At 41.6% G+C, this 23283-nt stretch overlaps 1 protein-coding gene and 1 long non-coding RNA gene across 5 annotated transcripts in view; one reads left to right on the plus strand and one right to left on the minus strand.

Annotated features, from left to right (window-relative positions):
- On the plus strand, nt 1–20305 carry LOC141276164 (uncharacterized). Its single transcript, XR_012325267.1, has 2 exons — nt 1–209; nt 15209–20305. It is a non-coding gene; the product is annotated as an uncharacterized lncRNA (long non-coding RNA).
- LOC101318616 (zinc finger protein 280B) overlaps nt 17652–23283 on the minus strand; it is a 17003-nt gene continuing 11371 nt past the window's right edge. For all 4 annotated transcript variants that reach the window (XM_033837274.2, XM_019950576.3, XM_073790329.1 and 1 more), the window contains exon 3: nt 17652–22378. In XM_033837274.2, coding sequence (XP_033693165.1) covers nt 20675–22309 — 1635 coding nt within the window. In that variant the 5' untranslated portion in view covers nt 22310–22378 and the 3' untranslated portion in view covers nt 17652–20674. The remainder of the gene's footprint in view (nt 22379–23283) is intronic.

The following is a 23283-nucleotide window of genomic DNA, read 5'->3' on the forward strand; positions in this document are numbered from 1 at the left end:
GCAGATCAGCAGCTGTGAGCTGGCCGCCTTGCGGACTGTTCCCAGGAAGAAAGTGCATCTGCGCGAAGGCCCCGCCCCACAGGCTGGTGGGAGTTATAACAAGAGCTGTGGAGGCTGACTCTGCTGAGGGCTCTGGAGAAGCACAGCCCGGGGCATTTACACCATGGCCTGGGCTCCTCTCCTGTTCACACTTCTGGCTCACTGCACAGGTCAGGGGGACATTGGGCTTGGAGGAGGGGGTTGTAAGGTCGGATCTTAACAAACGGCACCGCGAAACAAAGGAAAGCTTCAAGTGAGCTTTATTAGGGAGCGCTCCCGGGCGAGGTTCACTGGTCCGAGAGAAAGGGGCCAGAGAAGTCGCTCCCAGTACTGGATGAGGGGGATTTTTATTGGGGTAAAAGCAGAAGGCGGCTTGCAAGGGGAGGGGGTGGTTTGCTATACAGGGTAATTCCTTATTTGGTGAGGATACAGCAGGGCCAGGTGTTGGTTGGTCTGTTGTGGGGCGTAAGCCCATTTTCCCTTCCAGTCAGCCCCATTGTTTTCTGGGCAGGAAGTTAGAGTCTCTTGTTGATTCCCAGAACAGGTGAGGTCGTTATGTCCCAATGCCTCTCCTACCTCATACTGGTCGATGTTTTCTCTTACCCCCGGGGCCTCCTTTCACCCGGGCCAACGGACCTTACAGGGGTGGGGGTTCACCTCCATGCCCCTGTCCCCTCTCCTGACTTTTGGTCTCTCACCTCTTTTCAGGGGCCACTTCCCAGGTGGTGACTCGGGAAACTTCACTGTCCACAACTCCTGGAGGGACAGTCACATTCATTTGTGGTTCCAGTTCTGGGGCCATCACCACCAGTAACTATGCCAGCTGGGTCTAACAGAAGCCGTGTCAGGCCCCCTAGGGTCTAATAGGTGGTAGCAGCACCCGGGTTCCGGGGGTCCCTGCCCAATTCTCCAGCTCCCTGCTTGGAGACAAGGCCGCCCTCACCATCTCGGAGGCCCAGTCCAAGGATAAGGCTGAGTATTACTGTGTTCTGTGGTTCAGCAACCATTTCCACAGTGACAGATGCAGGTGGGGAAGGGAGACATAAACCCCCGGGCTCAGCCTCACCCTCTGCTGTGTGCAAAGCTGAACACGGGAAATGCGTCTGGTGTGTGAGAGGGACGTGAATCTTTGGCGGCCAGAGGGCAGACTGTGGGGGGCATCCACTGAGATGGCTGCAGTGATCCCCACTTCCTGGCATTCCTGCCCTGTGTGATCCCCTCCCTCAAGTGGGGGCGTACCAAGTACTGGGCAGTGAGTTTGAGGATTTCAGGCTGATCAAGGAAAAAGACAAAAAGTATGGTTACAAGATGGCAGTAACACATAGAGAGCTCTGTTTGGGCGACACAGAGAGGTGGACCTTTCAGAAACAGTAAACCGTCCAGAAACGGTGGTGCAGGGCCAAAACTAGAAGAGGGCAAAGAACTCCCAGGTAGGAAAGGAATCAGAGAGGGACTTACAAATCTAGGATGAATCATTCAGCAGCACAGCCAGGAATCTCCTGGTCAGACAGCTACAAAGGGCAGAGCAGTTTGTGATCCTTTATAGCCCAAGGACTTCTCTCAGTTATGAAAAGCAAATATTAAGTGCAATTTCATGGGGTATGCAAAGCAGGCAGGCTCTAAATGGCTATACATATGCTTATTGGGTCTATATTTAAAGGAAATGGGCAGGTGAAAATTTTATTTTGGTGCAGGCAGGCTTAAGCTCATGGCTACAGGCTTCCGTGAAGAAGTAAACAACACAGGGACCAATATACAGAGGCCGTCTTTAACCACTATGTATAACAACTGGATTCTAGCAAGTAGAACACAGAAATGATGGACGTCAGCTCTGATACTAGGTTACAGAAAGACAGGGGTCTGTCTTGGTTGCCCTCTCTTGCTTTCTCTTGGATCGCTGACCCTGGGGGAGCCTAATACAACCCCACAGAGAGGCCCACGTGGTGAGAAACCAAGGCTGCTCCAACCAAGCCTTCAGGTGTATGTAGCCCCTTACAGACAGCTCACCTGCAACTGAACAGTAAGCGCTGTAGCAAGCTCTCAATCCTTTTTGGTCCCACTCCCAGTGCCCACTCCCCAGCATCCTCACTCCATCAATATCATTTATTATTTTAAGTCCAAGTTGATACGAATATGTTATTTTATTCTTCCTTTCTTCCCTCCTTTCCTTCTTCCTTTCCTCTCTCTCCTCCTTCCTTCCTTTTTACTGTTTGTCCTTGCTTCTTTAGATAATAAATCTATAGGTTAATTCCTTATCCGTAATTCCCATATCTCTTGTACTTCTTCATTTATTGATCTAGTTCAACAAGTATTGATTGATTCAATACCCACTGAGAGTTAGGCCTCATTCTAGGTGCTGAGGATCCAGACAAACGACCTCACAGAGAACTCACTGTAAGTGGGAGAAACAGACTAGAAAGATAAATTGTGTGGTGTGTTAGGTGATAAGTGCTGTGGATAAAAATAAAGCAGAGAGTAGGAATAAGGATTGGCATGGGGATACAATTTTAAATTATCTAGTCTGTTGGCCACATGAAGATGATATTTGTGCAAATATTTGAGGAGGTGAGGGAGCAAGCTATGCAGGGCACTGAGGACGACTGTAACTCGTTTGGTGCAAAAAATTCTCTTAATAGTTTATTCCTGGGTTGGCCAAAATGTTCGTTTGGTTTTTTTCCGTACAATGGCTCTAGTAGCACTTCGTTGTCTTTAACTTCACTTGAAACAATTTTGTTAGATTGTATGTGACAGCTGTCATATCAGCGTGCATTTAAAAAAAGACATCAAAATCGGTGAATTTTTGTGTAGCCATTTTAATACTGAAGATGGAAGGGAAAAAGCAACACTTTTGGCATATTATGCTTTATTATTTCAAGAAAGGTAAAAATGCAACTGAAATGCACAAAAAGATTTGTGCGGTGTATGGAGAAGGCGCTGTGACTGATCAAATGTGTCCAAAGTGGTTTGCGAAGTTTCGTGCTGGGGATTTCTCGCTGGACGATGCTCCACGTTCAGGTAGACCAGTTGAAGTTGATAGTGATCAAACTGAGACATTAATTGAGAACAATCAACGTTATACCACGTGGGAGATAGCTGACATACTCAAAATATCCAAATCAAGCACTGAAAATCATTTGCACCAGCTTGGTTACATGAATCACTTTGATGTTTGGGTTCCACATAAGTTAAGTGAAAAAAACCTTCTTGACCATATTTCCACATGTGATTCTCTACTGAAATGTAATGAAAACGTTCCGTTTTTAAAACAAATTGTGACGGGCAATGAAAAGTGGATACTGTACAATAATATGGAACAGAAGAGATCGTGGGGCAAGTGAAATGAACCACCATCAACCACACCAAAGGCTGGTCTTCATCCAAAGAATGTGATGTGTATATGGTGGGATTGGAAGGGAGTCCTCTATTATGAGCTCCTTCTGGAAAACCAAATGATTAATTCCAACACATACTGCTCCCAATTAGACCAGCTGAAAGTGGCACTTGACGAAAAGAGTCCAGAATTAGTCAACAGGAAATGCATAATCTTCCAGCAGGATAATGCCAGACCGCATGTTTCTTTGATGACCAGGCAAAAAGTGTTACAGCTTGGCTGGGAAGTTCTGATTCATCCGCTGTATTCACCAGATATTGCACCGTCAGACTTCCATTTATTTCGGTCTTTACTAAATTCTCTTAATGGAAAAAATTTCAATTCCCTGGAAGACTGTAAAAGGCACCTGGAACAGTTCTTTGCTCAAAAAGATAAAAAGTTTTGGGAAGATGGGATTATGAAGTTGCCTGAAAAATGGCAGAAGGTAGTGGAACAAAACAGTGAATACGTTGTTCAATAAAGTTCTTGGTGAAAATGAAAAATGTGTCTTTTATTTTTACTTAAAAGACAAAGGCACTTTTTGGCCAACCCAATACCATTATTCTTCTTTATATCTTTGATAACATTACACTTATGTAAATATTCATGTTCTGTCTCGTTGATTCTAATTCCTGTGGCTATAACGTTGAGTTGATGCCTTCTTACAGTGCGCTTCTCCTTGGGTACCTGTTCACTTTGTTACCATCCCACTGGTGTATCAGCTATTCAGGCTAGAAAGCACCAAGGAGAGGGCATTAAACTCTGAGGCTTAACCTGTGTTACTCCCACTGAATTTAAATGGAGAGGTGTGATCTGCCCAGGCTTTATAAATGCGGTTGAGTCCCTGCTCTTCTGTTGCTTTCCCCCTGCTAGGTGATTACAGCCCCACCACTTTATCTCCTCCTAAGATTGATTTTATCTTTTTTGTCCTGTAAATTTAGGGCCTAGAGGGAGTAGAGGAGTGAAGAAACACTCCCGCAGTGGCCTGCTGTGCTGTTGATCCTTGCTGCCCTAATGTTAGACTGCAAAATTCAGTTTGGCGTGAGCTAGGTTTGTTTAGTTTTGTTTTTCAGTCTCTCAGTGGTGATAGCACAGGCAGCAATACAGCCAGGGCAGCACGGGAGAGAGGAAAGAGCCAAACTCAAAAGCTCTTTTGCCAACTCTGGCCTCACAAAGAAGACTCTAGCCCTCCGCCCCAGGATGCTGCTTTCCACACATAAACAAGGTCTCTTCTGTGCTGCTTCCCCACCTGGCCCCGCTTCCCTTTTTTTTTTTTTTTTTTTTTTTTGAGGTATGCGGGCCTCTCACTGCTGTGGCCTCTCCCGCTGCGGAGCACAGGCTCCGGACGCGCAGGCTCAGTGACCATGGCTCACGGGCCCAGCCGCTCCGCGGCATGTGGGATCTTCCTGGACCGGGGCACGAACCCGTGTCCCCTGTATCGGCAGGCGGACTCTCAACCACTGCGCCACCAGGGAAGCCCCCCATTCCCTTTATTTTAAACATAATTTGCACAGATCAGTTGCTTGCCTCTCTCCTCGGAGGATCTTCCACGGATGAGCTGGGGGTGTGGTTTGCTGCCCTAACCCGGGCTCTCCCATTAGCCCCTCCAGCTCTGCAGGAGGACTTCCCTTTCCATCACCTCCTGAGGTGCTCTGCTTAATGTCAGGAAGGATCTTCCAATTGACAACTTCATAGGTGCACAGTACTTTTCAAATAACTTTCCCCTCCCCATTAGTTCAAAGTACTGACATCTTCCTTCTTGAAAATATCTTTTCATTAAGTCCCATGAGAGGCCTCTCCCCCGTTTCTCCCTGAACTATGGGCTCCACTTGCCTTTGCCTTTCCTTCTTTCCAGGCCCCTCCAATCCTATGTCATCTAGAGTGTTTTCCTAAACTACAAGTATGCTCCTGACCCTTTCCCCTTCAGAAGTCACACATACCATCTAAAACATCAAGTCCAAACTCCTAACTGACACATTCTCAGCCCTTTCAGTCTCGGTGACCCAAATTCTCAGCCCCACCCTGTGGCCCAGTCAAGTCAAGATACTTTTAGGTATCAGACAATACTCTTCTTTCTTGTCTCTAATCTTTTATGTAGGATGATCTCTCGTCCAGAAAGCACCGTCTGACCAACTTCCCTCCCAGCATCCCCACTATGTCTAACTCCATCCTGGTCTTTCTCAAAGGTCAAATTTCAGATATTCTGTCCCCTGGAAAGCTTTCCTTGACCTCTCCAGGCAGATTTACCACCCCCCGCCCCCGCTCATTCATGTGTTACATTAACATATTTTCTGACCTATATATATTTTTTCAAGTCTCTTTTTTCAAATAGACTGTAAATTCTAAGAGGGTAGAATGTTTTCAATTCATCTTGTGTTTGATAAGTAAAAATAATTTTATAAAGTTGAATGTATAGATGAATGAATATTTAAATCCTTTAGTTTCCAAAGGCTCTATCAAATCGGCATCTCCATACCTGGAATCACCCTGAGGTACCCCAGGAAAATCCACACAATCATAACCTCTCGTCTCAGAGATATGCAGAGGCGGGCGGTTGTGCTGCTCGACAGTGAACCCGGTCATGGAAGGCTCTGCTGCCATTCTGGTCTGATGCATCCTCCCTGGCACCTGGAAGGATGCCTCCAACACAGCTGAGGAGTTTTCATGGAGTGAGTGGCCTCAGGCATGAACATCTGCTTGACCGGCTGGTTCCGCCCTCAGGGTATACCCATCAATTGTTCCATTTCAGTGGGCAGTTCTGCCCACGAGGGTGAAGAAAGAGTCCAGGACTAGGTGTGTGAATTCTGGGCCTAGGGAAGAATATTCGTTTTGTGCCACACTCAAAACATCTTACACCAACCAAGTCTTAAGAAGGCCTTATCAGACATGACAGTAGTCAGGGCCCATGAGTAGTTCCAAGTGTTTATTTCATTCCTTTAATAATCTTTCTGTATTTCTGTCACTGTCAGCAATAACAGTGTCAGCAATTTCTTTCATGGTGATAAAAATTTTTTGACAAAACTTTTTGTCAAAACAGAGATGGAGAGCACATTAGGGTTGCCAGGGGACAAGGATGGGAGGGGTGGGCAAATATAAAGGGGTAGCATGAGGTGATCCCCTTGTTATGCCGGAACAGTATCTTGACAGTGGGGATGGTTACACAAATGTAGACATGGGATAAAATTGCATAGAACTATACACATGCATACACACACACACACACACACACACACACACACACAAATGAATGCATGTAAAATAGAGTGAAAACTGGATAAGGTCTGTAGTCTAGTTAACAATACTGTATCAATTTTGATATTGTTCTATAGATATAAGAGGTCACCATTGTGGGAAGCTGGATGAAGGGTACACAGGACTGTATGTACTATTTTTGCAACTTCCTGTGAGTCTGGTTGTTTTAAAATAATTTTTAAATAAGTATTTTTCAGGAAAATATAATCCAAAATTTGGAAATACAACAAAATATAATTGGATGATCCTGGAACATCACACTAGAGATTTTTTTAAATAGTCCCATCTGACCTTATCAGAATTTGTGACTTTGTTTGTCTAAGAATTGATTCCGGTCCAGATATTTTATAATGGGTGAATTTAGGTTAACATGTAGAAAACAGATTAGAAGTAAGTAGAAAAGATAGGCCCAAGGATTATAATTTTAGAATTTTTAACCAGCTTTGTACTTAATTTAGCAATCTACTTTACCTATCTTATTTCAACATAAGATAGCTGACTACATAAATCCTACTTCTTTACATCCTTATTGAATCAGCTTTGCCAGCCTGGTTTCTTGGGAACCTGGTTTAATGGGATACTTAAATTTGGCATGTGCCACTATTTATATGATAATTAGTTTTCAATAATATAGGAATTATGCTTTCATGGTACTTGGAGGTACCACTGAAATGTGCTCAACTCATGTTCATTCCAACTGGAATAGGCTCTATGTCAAGGAACAACATGATAAGCATACTTTCAGGATCCTTTATGTTTCCCTGAACATAAAAAATTCATGAAGTTTTTACTGAAACATAAAGAATAGTTTTCATTTTCAGAGCTTGTACATGTCTAAGACATATGCCCTAACATATACCTACTATTCAACAGAAATGTATTTATATATGCTCTCCCAGAAAGTGCCAGCTTCTGTTGTCACAGTTTAATGACTTATTGCTACATAAAAAGTAAAATTTATGTTACTAGAAACTTCCATCTTGAAAAACCATTAACATGTTACCAAGGAAAATCTATGAAATATTTTTATGTAAGGGACTAATTTCACCTAATATTCCTCAAGTTAAATCCTGAATTAAATCAGAGATTTAATTTTGGTTCCAAAAAATAGGGGGAGGGAGTATAAAAAATTGGAAAGGAAGAAATAAAAACTGTCTCAATGCTTTTAAGATATTAAATATTTCCAAATTAGTATAGACATTCAAACCAATCCCAATCAAAATTCCAGTGGGTTGGCAGAAATTACTAAATGATTTAAAGTTACTTAGAAATGTAATGCACCTAGAATAGCCCTAGTAATCTTGAAACTTTCTACAAAGCCACAGTAATTAAGACCATGTGGTACTGGTGTAAGGATAGAAAAATAAATCAGTGGAATATAATAAACAGTTCAAAAATAAACCAACATTTTATACTGTATATTTTAAATTTTCTAAGAGAGTAGATAAGTATTTTCACCACACACACACACACACACACACACACACAAAGGACACTATGTGAGATGATGGATGTGTTAATGAACTTAATTCCGGTAATCATTTCACAGTGTATACATACAGCAAGTCATCATGAATACTGTACAATTTATTTTCTTTATTTTTTTGTTTTTGTATGTTTTAAATATATACAATTTTGTCAATTATACCTCACTAAAGCTGGAAAAAAAACCAAACACATTTATAGTCATTTGATTTTCAGCAAAGGTACCAATGAAAATCAATAGAGGAAAAAGTGCTTTTGATAAATGGTACTAGGACAACTTAATATTTATATTGGGGGAGAGCTCTGACTCCCTACCTCACACCACACACAAAATTAATTCAAGATGGTTATAGGGCTTCCCTGGTGGTGCAGTGGTTGAGAGTCCGCCTGCCAATGCAGCGGACACGGGTTCATGCCCCAGTCTGGGAGGATCTCACATGCCTCGGAGCGGCTGGGCCCGTGGGCCATGGCTGCTGGGGCTGTGCAGCCGGAGCCTGTGCTCCGCAATGGGAGGGGCGGCGGCGGTGAGAGGCCCGCGTACTGCAAAAAAAAAAAAGCTCTATTTGGGCTTCCCTGGTGGCGCAGTGGTTGAGAATCTGCCTGCCAATGCAGGGACACGGGTTCGTGCCCCAGTCCGGGAAGATCCCACTTGCCGCGGAGCAGCTGGGCCCGTGAGCCACAATTACTGAGCCTGCGCGTCTGGAGCCTGTGCTCCGCAACAAGAGAGGCAGTGATAGTGAGAGGCCCGCGCACCGCGATGAAGAGTGGCCCCCGCTTGCCACAACTAGAGAAAGCCCTCGCACAGAAACGAAGACCCAACACAGCCATAAATTAATTAATTAATTAAATTTTAAAAAAAGATGGTTATAGAATCAGTGAAACCAAAACAAAGCTTCTAGAAAAAATAGCAATAAGAGAATAAAAATTAATAATATAATATTTCTATAATATTTGCATAGAAAAGGCACAAAAATACCAAGAATACAAGAAAAAAATTGATAAATTGGACTTCATATAATGTAAAAGCTTCTACTCATCAAAAGATACCAGTAAGAATGTGAAAGGCAAGCTACAAGTTGTAGGAAAAAATCAAAGGAATTAAAACAATATTTGTTAGTTGAATGAATGGATGATCACTCATTCTCACTAATCTCCCATTACCATTCACATTCTCTTGAAGAAGCCCCCACGAGGCACTATGCATTCCCTCAGAGGTGAGCACAGCCCGAAACAAACTCAACACTTCAAATTTAAGGGGCTCTGGACCCACTTGCTTCACCAGACAAACTTGTCTCCTGGCAAGGGAGCTGCTTTGAGAGCTGAGGACACGGTTGGGAGGAGAGTAAAGGGAGCAGATTTGCACAATGCACCACACACAGGAACTAAAGAGCCAACAGAGAGCTCAGCATCAGCTGTGGAGCCAGCAGATCCTTGGAGCATCTGCACCACGGCCTGGACCCCTCTCCTCCCACTGCTCACTCGCTACCCAGGTTCGTGGAGATTTCAGAGACTGGTCTTTGGAGTGATTCCTCTGCTTTTGTTCCTCATTCCTAAAATGGGTCTGTTTTTGGTTTCAGGGGCTAGTTCTCAGCCTCTGGTGACTCAGGAGCCCTCACTCTGGACAGTCACTCTCACCTGTGCCTCCAGCACTGGAGTGGTCCCCGGTGGTCACTATCCATTCTGGTTCCAGCAGAAACCTGGCCAAGTTCCCAGAACGCTGATTTAGGACACAAACAACAAACATAGATTCCCACCCGGTTCTCAGGCTCCCTCCGCAGGGGCAAAGCTGCCCTCACCCTCTCGCGGTCCCAGCCTATGGATGAGGTTGAGTACTACTGATGGCCGTACTAGTTAGTAGGTTTTTTATTATAAGTAGTATGAGTTAACAATTCTGAATCTATGTAATGTGCTTTCTAGAACTGAGCAAATAAGAAAATATATTGTAGTTAATAGGAGCTAGTGTTCTCACTAAAACAGAAGGGAGATATAATATGGAAAAGTAGTCTAGACTGAATCTAGGAGTGCTGGAATTAAACAGGAGGTATCAGTATAAACTCTTCCAATAGACAGGTATGGAAATACCATATGTATAGTATAACTAAAATATTGAATACGATTTAAATTTTAAAGATTAAAAATGTATATTATTCTCCAAAGTTCTATCAGTCAAAGAAGATTGAAGAAAATTATAGGTGAGAGTTGAACTGTTATAAAAAGGAAAACTTTAAGAGCAAAAGAAAGAAATGAATAATTCACAAACATTGCATATGTTTTCTCTCCTCTTATTCTGCTATTTTGCCAAATTTTAAAGATGCCTCCTATTTATTTGCTTTCTTATCTCATTTCCTTTTGCTTTTGAGTTCTAGATCTCATTATCACATGAAGCCCCTATCTTTAAATATTTTAACCACAAAGTATTAGGGGAAAATTAATAATTGTTTAATCTAATACCCTCATTTTACAAATATATGTCTTGGGCTCAAACTTTCATCCATCTATTCATCTGCCCATGCATCAATTCATTTACTCAACCATTTATTAAGGGCTACTCCTTATAAGGGCTAAACAATGTATTAGGTTGGTCTGGGAGGGTGTAAATACAAAGACAAATAAGACAGGTTTCCTTCTGTGAAGAAGATTACCCTCAAAGATATTAGAAATAAATTATAAACTCATATGCTAATTACTATTACAGAGAATTAGCTAGGATCTTTGAAACTCAACTGATAAAGCAACTACCCTTTTTCTGGACAAATCAAAGAAGAGTCCACTTAGGTAAGACATGTACGCAGGGTCTTAGAAGAGGATGGGTAGGTGAATGTCGAGAGAGTAAGGGAATCTTCAGCAGAGGGACTGTGTGATGGCTATAGAATGTATCTCTCCAAAAATTCCTATGTTGAACCCTAACCCCTAATGTGGTGGTGTTCGGAGATGGGGCCTTCAGTAAATAATTAGGCTTAGATGAGGGTAGAATCCCTATGATGGGATTAGTGTTCTTATAAGAAGAGAAAGTGACTAGAGCAAGTGCTCTCTCTCGCTCCCTCTGCCTGTGAGAGGATCCAGCCATGTGAGGCAGGCAGCCATCTGTAAGCAAGGAAGAGTGCCCTCACCAAGAACCAAATCTGCTGGCACCTTGATCTTGGAATTCCTAACCACCAGAACTATGAGAAATAAATGTCTGTTGTTTAAATCACTCATTCTATGGTAATCTGTTATAAGCAGCCCAAGTTAAGACAGAAATTGGTACCAAGAAGTGGGTGCTGCTCTAACAAAGACCTAAAAATGTGTACGTAGCTTTGGAACTAGGTTATGAGTAGAGGCTGGAAGAGTTTTAAAATGCATGCTAGATGAAACAAATATTGACATGAAGGGACATGAAGCCCCTTTAGTGAGGGCTCAGAAAAAAAAAATAGAGCAGCTATAGAGGAGGCTTCCATCTTCTTAGAAAATACATAAATAGCCATATACAGAATGTTGGTAGAAATATGACAGTAAAGGTCATTCTGATGAGGTCTCAGGGGAAAATGAGGAACATGTTAGTGGACAATGGAGAAAAGATAATCCTTGTTATCAAGTGCCAAAAAACCTGGCTGAATTGTGTTTGTGTTCCAGTATTTTGTGGAAGATAAAACTTGCAAGTGATGAAATTGGATATTTAGCTGAGGAGATTTCCAAGCAGAGTATTGAAGAAGTGGCTTGGCTCCTCCTGACTACTTAAGGTAAAATGAGAGAAAAGAGAAATAATTTCTTTTCTTTTGGCCACACCATGTTGCATGCGGGATCTTAGTTCCGTGACCAGGGATGAAACCCGCACACCCTGCGGTGTCTTAACCACTGGACCACCAGGGAAGCCATGGAAAGAGAAATAATTGAACAAAGAATTGTTAAGCAAAAAGGAAACAGAACTTAAAGATTTGGATAATTCTCAGTCTATCTATGTTGCAAAAAATGAGAAAGCATACTCCAGAGAACACTAAGGGTGCGGCCGAGCAAACATTTGATAAAATTGGTTATCACTGACTTAGTCAGCCACCCCAGCAGGAACACTGAAGGGTACGGAGATGGGACAGAATGAAGGTGCAGAAAACTTGTAATATAAATCAGTTATATTAAAAAGAGAGAGAAAAACACTAGAAATTATATAGAAGGCTAAAAAAGAACCTGAGAATGGTAGTTATAGTTTTTGATGTTTGAACAATGTGAATATATTATGTATTCCAAGTTTTAAAAATAATGTACGTACTTCTAAAAAAAAATCTCATCTCAGATTGACCAGTGTCAGCCACAATGGCAAACTGGAGAGTGGGAAAGTAACAGCATGACCATTAACTCATTTTTATCTGCATTCCTTGTAGATTCTGTGTCATATATATTTCTATGTTCCATTCTCCCTGTGGTAGCCTCAAGATGGCCTGCAAGGATTCCCCACCCTCTGGCATTCCTGCCCATATATGGTCAACTTCCATATTATATCAAGTTTGGTCTGTGTCACCGACAGTAAACAACAGAAGTGGTGGTATTTCACCTCTAAGGCGAGATTACAGCTTCTCCCATGCTCTCTCTTGGATTAGTCACTCTGCCACAGCCAGCTGACATGACACGAGAAGCACGCGACAAGGAACTGAGGCCTCCTGCCAACAGCCATGTAAATTTAGAAGTTGATTGTTTTATTCTGTTCAAGCTATTATAACAAAACACCACAGACTTGGTAGCTTGTAAACAACAGAAATTTATTGCTCTGGAGGTTGGAAGTCCAAGATCAGGGTGCCAGCATGGTCAAGTTAGGGCCTTCCCCCAGGTCACAGACTTCTTGTTGTATCCTTACATGGTGGAAGGAGCTAGGGAACTCTGTAGGAACTCTTTTATAAGAGCATTAATCCCTCTCCTGAGGGCTGCCCCCTCACAACCTAATCACCTTTCAAAGCCCCCACCTACTCAACACTATCACTTCTGGGAGATAGGATTTCAACATGAATCTGGGGGGACAAAACACTTAGACCACAGCACTGATCCTCAGCCCCAGTCAAGCCTTCAGATGACTGGAGCTCCATTTTAACATCTTAACTGTGACCTTATGAAAGAAGCTGAGCCAGAACCACTCAACTAAGCTAATTCCAAATTCCTGACTCTTGGAAACCATAAGATAATAAATGTTTGTTGTTTTAAACTGATAAGTTTGTGGTAAAATTTTATACAGCAATAGGTTACTTGGAAGGGGAGCACTGCTGTAACAAATACCTAAAATATGAGAGTGGCTTTCAAACTGGGCAGCGGACAAAAGCTGGAAGGACTTTGAGGAGAGTGTTAGTGCAAGCCTTAGTAAAAAAAACAAAAACCGAACAAAAAACCCTGGACTTTGAGAAGGCATGGGTTAAAAGGAAGTGAGGGACATGTTATTAGAAAACTGAGAAAGGGGGTATATAGCAGCAGAAAGTTTAGTAACACTACACATACAGTTCTATGACAAGTAGAAAATGTACCTACTGAGCTGAAAGGAGAAATTGTACCTAATTAAGTGAGTCATCTAGCTAAGGAGATTTCCAGCCAAACGGCTGAAAGTGCTGCCTGGTTTCTTGCTGACTATAATATAATATGAAGGGAAATAAAAAAGCTAAGGGAAAGACTATTAAACAAAAAAGGAGACAGAACTTGCTGATTTTGAAATGTTCCAGTCTTTTAAGATGGCAAAAGATGCTAAAATTAATGGCTACCAAGCAAAGATCATATCCAGGGCCCTGAAGAAAGGTGGTCTAAATATAATATTGTACATCAACTATACTTCAAATTTTTTAAATTTAAAAATTTTTAAAAAAGGTGGCCTAAAGATGAGTGTGACTGTAAAATTTTTTTTAAATTTATTTTATTTATTTTGGATCCTACTTGGCAGATGGAGAAACTGATGCTCAGAGAAGGGACTGACCTGCCCTGAGCTAGAGGCAGACTTGGAACCTGGGTATCCAGGCTCCTGCTGGCTTCACTTCCCACTGCTCACATTTGGGTTGTTTTAGGTCTTCGTTGCTGCACGCGGGCTTTCTCTAGTTGTGGAGAGTGGGGGCTACTCTTCGTTGCGGTGCACAGGCTTCTCATTGCGGTGGCTTCTCTTGTTGCAGAGCACGGGCTCTAGGTGCACGGGCTTCAGTAGTTGCGGCACATGGGCTTCAGTAGTTGTGGCGCATGGGCTTAGTTGCTCAGCAGCATGTGAGATCTTCCAGGACCAGGGATTGAACCCGTGTCCCCTGCATTGGCAGGAGGTTTCTTAACCACTGCACCACCAGGGAAGCCCAAAAATAGCTTTTAACCAGAGGAAAGGGAGCCTGGCCTTCTTGGAGGAATGGAAGGAGAAGCAGATGGCTGGAACAGAGGTTCAAGAGAGAAGGTGGATTCTAAAATTCTTTGTTAAGCCTCAGAAAGATTGAAGGTGATGCTTCACAGCATCATTTAGTCAGGCCAAGGCCCTCCAAAGAGTTAGGGGTGTGACTCAGCGGTCATCTCAATCACACAATACGACTTCTACAAAGCTTAAGGGTGTTATCCCTCAGCTATCTCAGCAGAAAACTAAGATAGAGTAGGCCTTATCTTGAAGAGATGTGTGGTTGTGGCTTTGGAGTGGAGTTCTTTGGCATGAACACCAATAAGATTAACAGGAGAAACACCAAGTTTTTAAGAGAATATATTTAAGAAATGCCTCTAGCTTGTACTGAAAGGACCAGAAATAGTACAAAATAGAGAGCTTTGGACTTCTGCCTTCTACAAGCAGGAACCAGGCTAGGCAAAGACTATTTCACTGTAACCATGTATTACCTGCCTTTCATAAAATGGAAGCATGTCAGAGGGCAGAATCAAGAATCCAGAGATTGAAGCCCAGAAAGTTTCCAGGTCTTGAATCTTAGTCAATGAACTGCCAACATGTACCTGGTGGGATTTCAGAATTGCTACTGACTATTGACTCCCATCTCCCCTCCCCTTTTGGAACAGGAGTATCTATGAAGGTTATCTATGCCATCCCACCACTGTATGTTGGCTGTGGAAGTGGACAGATTAACTCATCTCTTTTGTTCACAGGTCTTCAGATCTAAAGGAACTATACTTGAGATGCTGCACAACTGGACCCTGATCCATATCTGGACCTGATTTAGATAAGATTTTGGACTTCAAGTTGGAGTCTTTGGGGGGAAAATGGATTTTGCACATAGGAGGTATGTAAACAATTTGTGGCCAAGTGTGTACCCTGGTGGTTTTAAATTATGTCCACAAATTCTTTCCTTCAAGGGTGGGCTGGATTTAGTGGCTCACTTCTAATGAATAGAATATTGTAGAAATGACAGTGAAATGTCTGAGAGGCATAGGTCATAAAAGGCATTGCAGCCTCCTTGCTCACTCTCTCTAGAAGCCAGCTTACTCATATCTTGAGTAAGGTCATAAAAGGCATTGCAGCCTCCTTGCTCACTCTCTCTAGAAGCCAGCTTACTCATATCTTGAGAACACCCAGGTAGCCCACTAGAGAGGCCATAAAAGGCATTGCAGCCTCCTTGCTCACTCTCTCTAGAAGCCAGCTTACTCATATCTTGAGAACACCCAGGTAGCCCAGTAGAGAGGCCCACATGGAATTATGGAGGCTTTCTCCCAACAGCCAGCAAGGAAACTGGAGTTTCAACAGCTATGTAAGTAAGCCATCTTGGAGGGAAAGCCACCAGCCCCTGTCAAGCCTTCAGATGACTGCAACCTCATGAAACCCTGAGCCAGAACCTCCCAGCTGAATTGCTCCTGGATTCACAACTCTCAGAACCAGTGTGAGATAATAGTTTTTAAGCTGTTAGTTTTGTAGTAATCTCTTATGCACCAATAGTTAATTAATACACTGCCAACTTTGGGCTATGTCTTTATCCAGGGGCTCTGCCCATTTAGTCCAATTTTAGCAAGAATCCTGCTGAGTTAGTCCAGGAAAAATCCCCCACCCTTGATCTGACCACCCTTGATATCAAATTCCTCTCCCCTCACCTAAATATCTCATCACCCTGGCCTGGCCTCAGCAATGATCCCATCAGTGGGTTTAGCTAGAATCCACCCTTACCCCTGATGCTTCCTCTCAGCAAGTTTCCATGCACTGACACCCACTCTGATCCTTGGCTATAAATCCCAACTTTGTCCTTGCTGGAGTCAGAGTTAAGCTCAATCTCTCTCCCCTATTACAAAACCCCATTGTAGTAGTCTTCCCTTGAATAAAGGTTTTCTTACCACCTTTAATAGGGGTTATGAATAATTTTTAACATTTCCAAGTTTTGTTACTAGGAATTACTCTCAAATGAATATTTTCATGCCTTTACCTTTTATACTATATTCATTTAGGGGGAATAGATTTCTAGAATTAAAACATTTCATGTTTTTACCAAACAGAAAATATCTTTTTAAAAAATAACCCATATAGTAATCTGAAAAGGATGTGTATATAGACATGTCAGTGTACATACACACAAACACTCAGAGCTCCAAGGAAAACTTAATTCTCAGTAAACTATAAATTAAGACTAAAACATTCAGCCTGCAAATTCTGAAATCTTTGGAATTAACTTACAAAAAACATACAGAGAATGAAAATTTTAATAAAAAAATATATATGCATCAAAATATTTGGGATTCAGACAAAACTGTTATTTAAATAAAGGTAGGTAAAGTCCTAATCCTTTATTAAATAAAAAAATACTCAATATCTTGTAATAACCTATAATGGAAAACTAAAAAAGGATATATACGCATAACTGAATCACTTTGATGTACACCTGGAACTAACACAACATTGTAAATCAATTTTCATAAAAATTTTTAAAAAGAAAAAAAGAAAGCTTTTAAAATGCAAGGTTATAAAAAAGAACAATCATAAAGAAAGTAGAAGGTATATAATGAATTGAGACAAAAATAGATTACAGATAAAACTTGTTGGGATAATAAAGCAAGGGTTGCTTCTTGGAAAAAGTAAATCAGAAACATTGATAAAACTGTGGCAAATCTAGTAAGGGGAAGAGGAAATTAATTCCAATACTAGAAATGAGAAATGGAATGAGATTCTGAGAGGATAATATTCAACCCCAAGTGGAATTATTTTTGTTTCACGAAAGAAAGTTTCTAATAGAAAAGTTGTGAATCCAGCCAAGCAAAACCTTGGGTTAGTGAAAGAAAGGAAAGAAAGGGAAGGAAAGAAAGGCAGAGAAGGAAAGGAAAAGAAGGGAAGGGGAGGGAAGGGGAGGGAAGGAAGGAAGGAAAATGACTGTCTCAACGGATGTTGTAAACTATCCAATAAAACAATTCTCTTTAAATTTTAAAGATAGAAATAGAAATTCATTAAGCCATATACTCATTACCTCTGATGGTAAAGCATTTCTAATTAAACCAAGAAGAAGAAAGCCCATTTACACATCATTGTTTAGAAGTCCTGGCCAATGCAATAAGATTACAAATAAAACTAAAAATATGCCACATTACTGGTGAAAAGACAACATAGTGAAAACACTTTTTCAAAAAAACATTTTATTTCTATAATTGCTAATTTTACTTACAATTTTTGGCAACATTAATAAAATAATAAATTTTATCTGAAAGAACAAGCAAAATAGACAAGGAAATTCACAAAGGGCAATAACAAAATAGTAATCTTGACAGATATTCAATATATTTGTAAACAAAACAAAGTGACATTCCTTAAAAAAATATAGAGGTATCAATAGAAAAACAGAGAAAGTTCTTGAAAGAACTCAACTCACTATTAATTGTCTTCTATTTGCAGGCACAGAAACTGACTCAAGCAAACTCAATTCTAAGAGAGAAGCAAAGCCCTTGATAATTATCTCTTCCCAGCTTTTTGTGAAAACCTAGGAAATTTAGACTGATAGGGAAGAAGAGTGTGGAGACTTAAAGTGCGTTTAAGAGGAGGAAAAAAAGGGGGGTGGGTTGGAGACTTCACTGTGTGATTGTAACAACACTGGTGAAGCTCAATATACCAAAGGAAGTGTCAAACAATTAAGCGAGGTAGCAAGCCATGCAGGCCTAGGGGAAGAGCATTCCAAGAAGGAGAACAGCAGTTACAAGTCTTTGGATCGAGAAGAAATGGAATTTGCTTGAGGAAAAGCAAGGCCAGTGTGTCAAAAATAGTGCACCAGTGGGGAAAATGGCAGAGTAGCACGACAGAGAATGGAAGAGAGGAGGTAGTCAGGGGCCATATCACCAGAACCTTAGTTGGCAATAAATAACAACTTGTACTCCTTAGGAGCATACTTTAGAGCAAACAACAGTAACAGGGTTGATAACACTGAGCAACCACAAACACAAAGAACTAAAACATTTCATATTTTTACCACAGAAACAGAATAAGGGAGATAAGTATGCAAAAGTATGCACATTTATTTATATATAGAAGTTTCCACCTGAGACCAGAACACACACACACACACACACACACACACACTCTCTCTCTCTCTCTCTCTCTCTCTCTCTCTCTCTCTCTTTCTACACCTAACGAAAGGGGTTCAACCTGAAATTTTACCAAAGTGCTTTGGCCCAAGCAAACTAACTGGAAAGGCCTAGTAAAATATTCAAAGTGCAAATCAATCAATCAAGCATTGAGCAAATAAATACAACAGAATCTACACTCAGGAAATTAAAATATGGATGATATACTCACAACAACTTTGTTATCTGTAGTCCTTCCTCCTCAATTCTAAGAGGGATGCTAACTCCTTGATGATTATACCTTTCCAGCATTTTGAGAAGGCTTAGAAAATTTAACTAGATTGAGGAGGGGGCAAAAGGAGTGGGGAGAGATAAAGTACCTTTAAAGAGGAGGAGAAAGCAACAGAAAAAGGGAGAGATTTCTCCTGGAACAGGTCTACAGCCAGGATCCCAGATTCCTTGAGTGGTGCACAGAGGCTGCTAGGTACCTGGGCTGGAGGTGGAGTGAGAAGGGATGGCACTTAAACATGCCTAGAGAGACTCAACTCCAGGAGCCCACAGAGGTAACCAAGGCTGCTGATGTTCAGGAACCAATACTTAGAGGGTACCCCAGTTCTGTGAAAGAGCCCTTGGAGATGGCAAGGAAAAAGGTTCCGGCAAGTATAATCACAGATTAGACAGTTGATAGATCAAATGAAGGATAATAACCCTATGACCTGATAATTACTGAAATAAATGAGACATTTCTGGCACATTGGAGTGTGTCAAGTAAGACCCAAACTCAGTATTAGTTTAAAAAATGGGAAATTATACACACAAAGAATTAACTGTTAACTGTAATACATTCATGTCCAAGGCAAGATACAAAATTGCAAACTTCACATGTTCAATTAGGGTAAGCCATATGTAATTGGAAATGTTAGGAAAAGTCCTATAATGGGTTTAATCACTCTTAACTATTTTTATCCACTATTCCTACTTTTCTTGGACAACCCCATTCCAGCTTAAGGGTAAGAGAACTAAACTTAGCTCAATTCATAAACTGGACAGATTCCATGTGTTTGGCCCTTTTCAGTTAAAACTATGGGTCCAGTACAGATCAAACTATGGATGTCAGGGATTTTTTTCCTTGGGAACGTTAACTTGCTTTACTGCTGTGACTGAGAGAGATATGGCTAGTTCATTCTGACTAAAGGCCAGCCAGATGGGAGAGGTGAGAGAACAAATTCCCCTTTTGATCAGTCAAAAGGAGGCCCCCTGGCACCAGGTCCCATTCTATTAATTATCTCTACTTCCCCATCTGAAGCCAATGATACACAGTACCTGCTTGATGCCTGCAGGGGCCCCTCACTAAACACAGGCATTTTATTTTAATGGTTTGGCTTCCTTGGATGTCCTTGGGCTAGGTAAGGACAGTCCGAGACAGTGTTCCTTCTGCCTTGGCTCCAAGCCTGGAGTGAATGTGTGCCCCTTCCTCAACTGGGACAAGCCACTGCTCTCCACTGACTGAATTCCCTGTTTCTGGTCCCCATTCACACCACAGGGTCTCCGTCAACTTCTCCACACCAAGGCTTTCAGAGCCAGGTTATTTTAGATCAGCACAACAGAGGCACTTCTGAGAGTTCAGCAGCAAACGGGACCATGCCATAACAAAGCCATTTCAGTCTGGCTATAGTTAATATTGAAATATTCAAGGCATGGAAAAAGTTGAAAATAAAATTAAGTTGTTAAAAAATTCTACAGATTATATGTATAGCAGAGCTTTCAAACTTACAAATAACACGAAATACCAAAATAATAAGAGGTTTTCACTTTTCTCTTTCTCTCTCTTCCCCCCATTCACACACACACACACACCTTTTATGTAAGCCAGATAGTTATATGAAAATCAGGTAATATATTTTTTAATAATATCTCAAAATTCAGATCAAACAATATTGTACTTCATGAGTTTTTAGAAAAACCTCATAAATGATCCATTGGTTTCACTATATTTGATGTTATTGAATAATGTTATGATTTGGATTTTTTGTTTTTAGTGGGGTTTTTAACTTTGAAGTATTTGCTTCAGATTTACTGAAAGTAGAATTAATGGGGTCTTTTTGAAATTCTACTTTTAGACCTGGGGGGTGAAGGTTCAGAATCAGATGTGTTCACAGTAATGGATGCTAATTCCACTGATCCTGGTTTAAGAGGTCCCAGTGACACCTGGATAACAACTTTTGTTTCAGGAGGCAATCCTTCTAGTTGCTTAGGCTTCTTAAACATTTGATGACACTGGGTCTTGTGCTCCATTTTCTCCTTGAAAGTTAAAAACTGTAGCCGGCATTTGGAACACTGGTGAACATTCTTTTCCCAGTGTCCTCTATAATGACACATGTATGGTGTTGCAGTTTTGAAAATTTTGAGACAAAATGGGCAAAGCAAATTCTTAGTGTTTTTGTGGTATGTTCTGAAATGTGTTTCTACATCAGCAAAGGCTGACGATCTGTAATTGCAGACCTGGCACACGTAGGGCATTTCGCCAGGCTTATGATTGTCCTTCATGTGCTGTAAGAGAACCTGATCTGTTTCAAAAGACAACTCACAGATTTTACAGACTGCAGAGGGCTCCTGGAAAGTATGGACACTTTCAATGTGACACTGCAGCTGGAAGGGGGTGGGAAACTGGCGGTGGCAGTGCTGGCAGGTAGTATGGTTTTTCCAGCTGTCACCCCTCTGCTTTTCAAGTTCCAAATGGTGCTTCATGTGATTCATAAACTTGACATTTTTTAGAACTTTCAAGCAGCTGAGGCATTTAAAGGCTGTGTGAGTCTTCTGTTCTGGCTGCCCATCTCCTGTATGCTGTCCATAGTAAAAGTCATGAAGTAACACGATCAGATTTCCTTTCGTGGGATCAACAGTCTTGTTTTGACTTGTTGGACCCGAAAAGTCTGTTTTTGCCAGTCCATTTTCCCCAAAAGGACTTATAGGCTTGCAATGAACACTGTCCTTTGGAAAAGCTGTTGGACAACGTTCTCCATTCTGAACATGGCTTAATGAGGTATGAACACTGTCTGAGGGTGTGCTTTGCTGAGCTGTCATTGTATGAAAGATACCTGAAGGGGCCAGAGCTAAAGAGTGTCCCCCTATGATTCCATTACTGAGTTTAGGCCTTTGGGGATTTGTGCTATTTGTTTCAGAAGTGGAAAGTCGTTTTGTTACATGAGGACTTTTATTCATACCTCCTATAGAAAGTGCTGCTCCTACTGGATGCTGCAATGAACTTGTGAAGGTAATCAAAGGAGGAGAACATGACTCTGAAGAGCTAATAGGCACGACTTGTAGTAAATTATTTTTATAATCAGGTTTAGACAAAGGCTCAATAATAATAGGACTATCTGTTGATCTTGACTCAGAGTCAGAAACTGGTAAGACAGTCATTGCTTCTGATGTAGGCATCACATGACTTACAGGCCGCAATTTGTGAGCATTATCTTTTCTGACGTGACCAGACTGTCTTCTCCTTGAACACGAACCTGGGGTAACTCTATTCAATATGTTTGAAACGACTGGTTTTGAATTTGAGGTCATCCCAACAAAGATCAGCTCAGCATCTTCATTTACATGTTCCACCCCAACGAAGATCAGTTCAGCATCTTCATCGTCTACTTGTTCGGTTTCTTGTATGCTTTTCTGCGGTTCTGACTCTTGTTCTTCACATAACATACATGGTGGTTCCATTTTCTAAATTTTTTTATTCTTGAAGGGTGTGGCCACAGGTCCCAGTGCTTCCTTTATATAAACTGCCACCTAAGTATAAACATACCACACATCAGTTAAGTACAGAAAAATACGTTACTTATTTCTCTCCAGAACTCTAGGGTATTTATAAACATCCTTATTTTACAGATAAGGACACTGAGAGTTAAAGAGGATAAATGACAGCTTAAAAACCTATGATTACAAGTCTGTACGACTCTAGAATCATAGCTTTGCCCTATGCTGATTTTGATCTCTCCTATTAAAAAAAGAAAACCCAAAACTCCAACAACTAATCACTAGGTGAAATCACATGTAAAGTATGAGTATTTTTACAAAAGCACCATTGTGCAGTGTTTAGAAACATGGGGTCCGGAGTCAAAGAAGATTAAGCTGGAATTCTAACCAGCTACATTTTTTTTTTTTGTGGTATGCGGGCCTCTCACTGTTGTGGCCTCTCCCGTTGCGGAGCACAGGCTCCGGATGCGCAGGCTCAGCGGCCATGGCTCACGGGCCCAGCAGCTCCGCGGCATGTGGGATCTTCCCGGACCGGGGCACGAACCCGTGTCCCCTGCATCAGCAGGCAGACACTCAACCACTGCGCCACCAGGGAAGCCCAGCTACATCTTTTTTGGAAAATTTATAACTTTTAAATGTGTTTCTGTATCTTAAAGGCAAAAATCCTTATTTCTTAAAGTAACAGCTCTTTTTAAAAAGCATCGGGACTTCCCTGGTGACGCAGTGGTTAAGAATCCGCCTGCCAACACAGGGGACACGGGTTCAAGCCCTGGTCCAGGAAGATCCCACATGCCGCGGAGCAACTAAGCCTGTGTGCCACAACTACTGAGCCTGTGCTCTAGAGCACGTGAGCCACAACTACTGAACCCACGTGTCACAACTACTGAAGCCCGTGTGCCTATGCTCTGCAACAAGAGAAGTTACCTCATTGAGAAGCC

This window comes from Tursiops truncatus, chromosome 13 (genome assembly GCF_011762595.2).
Source record: "Tursiops truncatus isolate mTurTru1 chromosome 13, mTurTru1.mat.Y, whole genome shotgun sequence".
NCBI lineage: Eukaryota > Metazoa > Chordata > Mammalia > Artiodactyla > Delphinidae > Tursiops > Tursiops truncatus.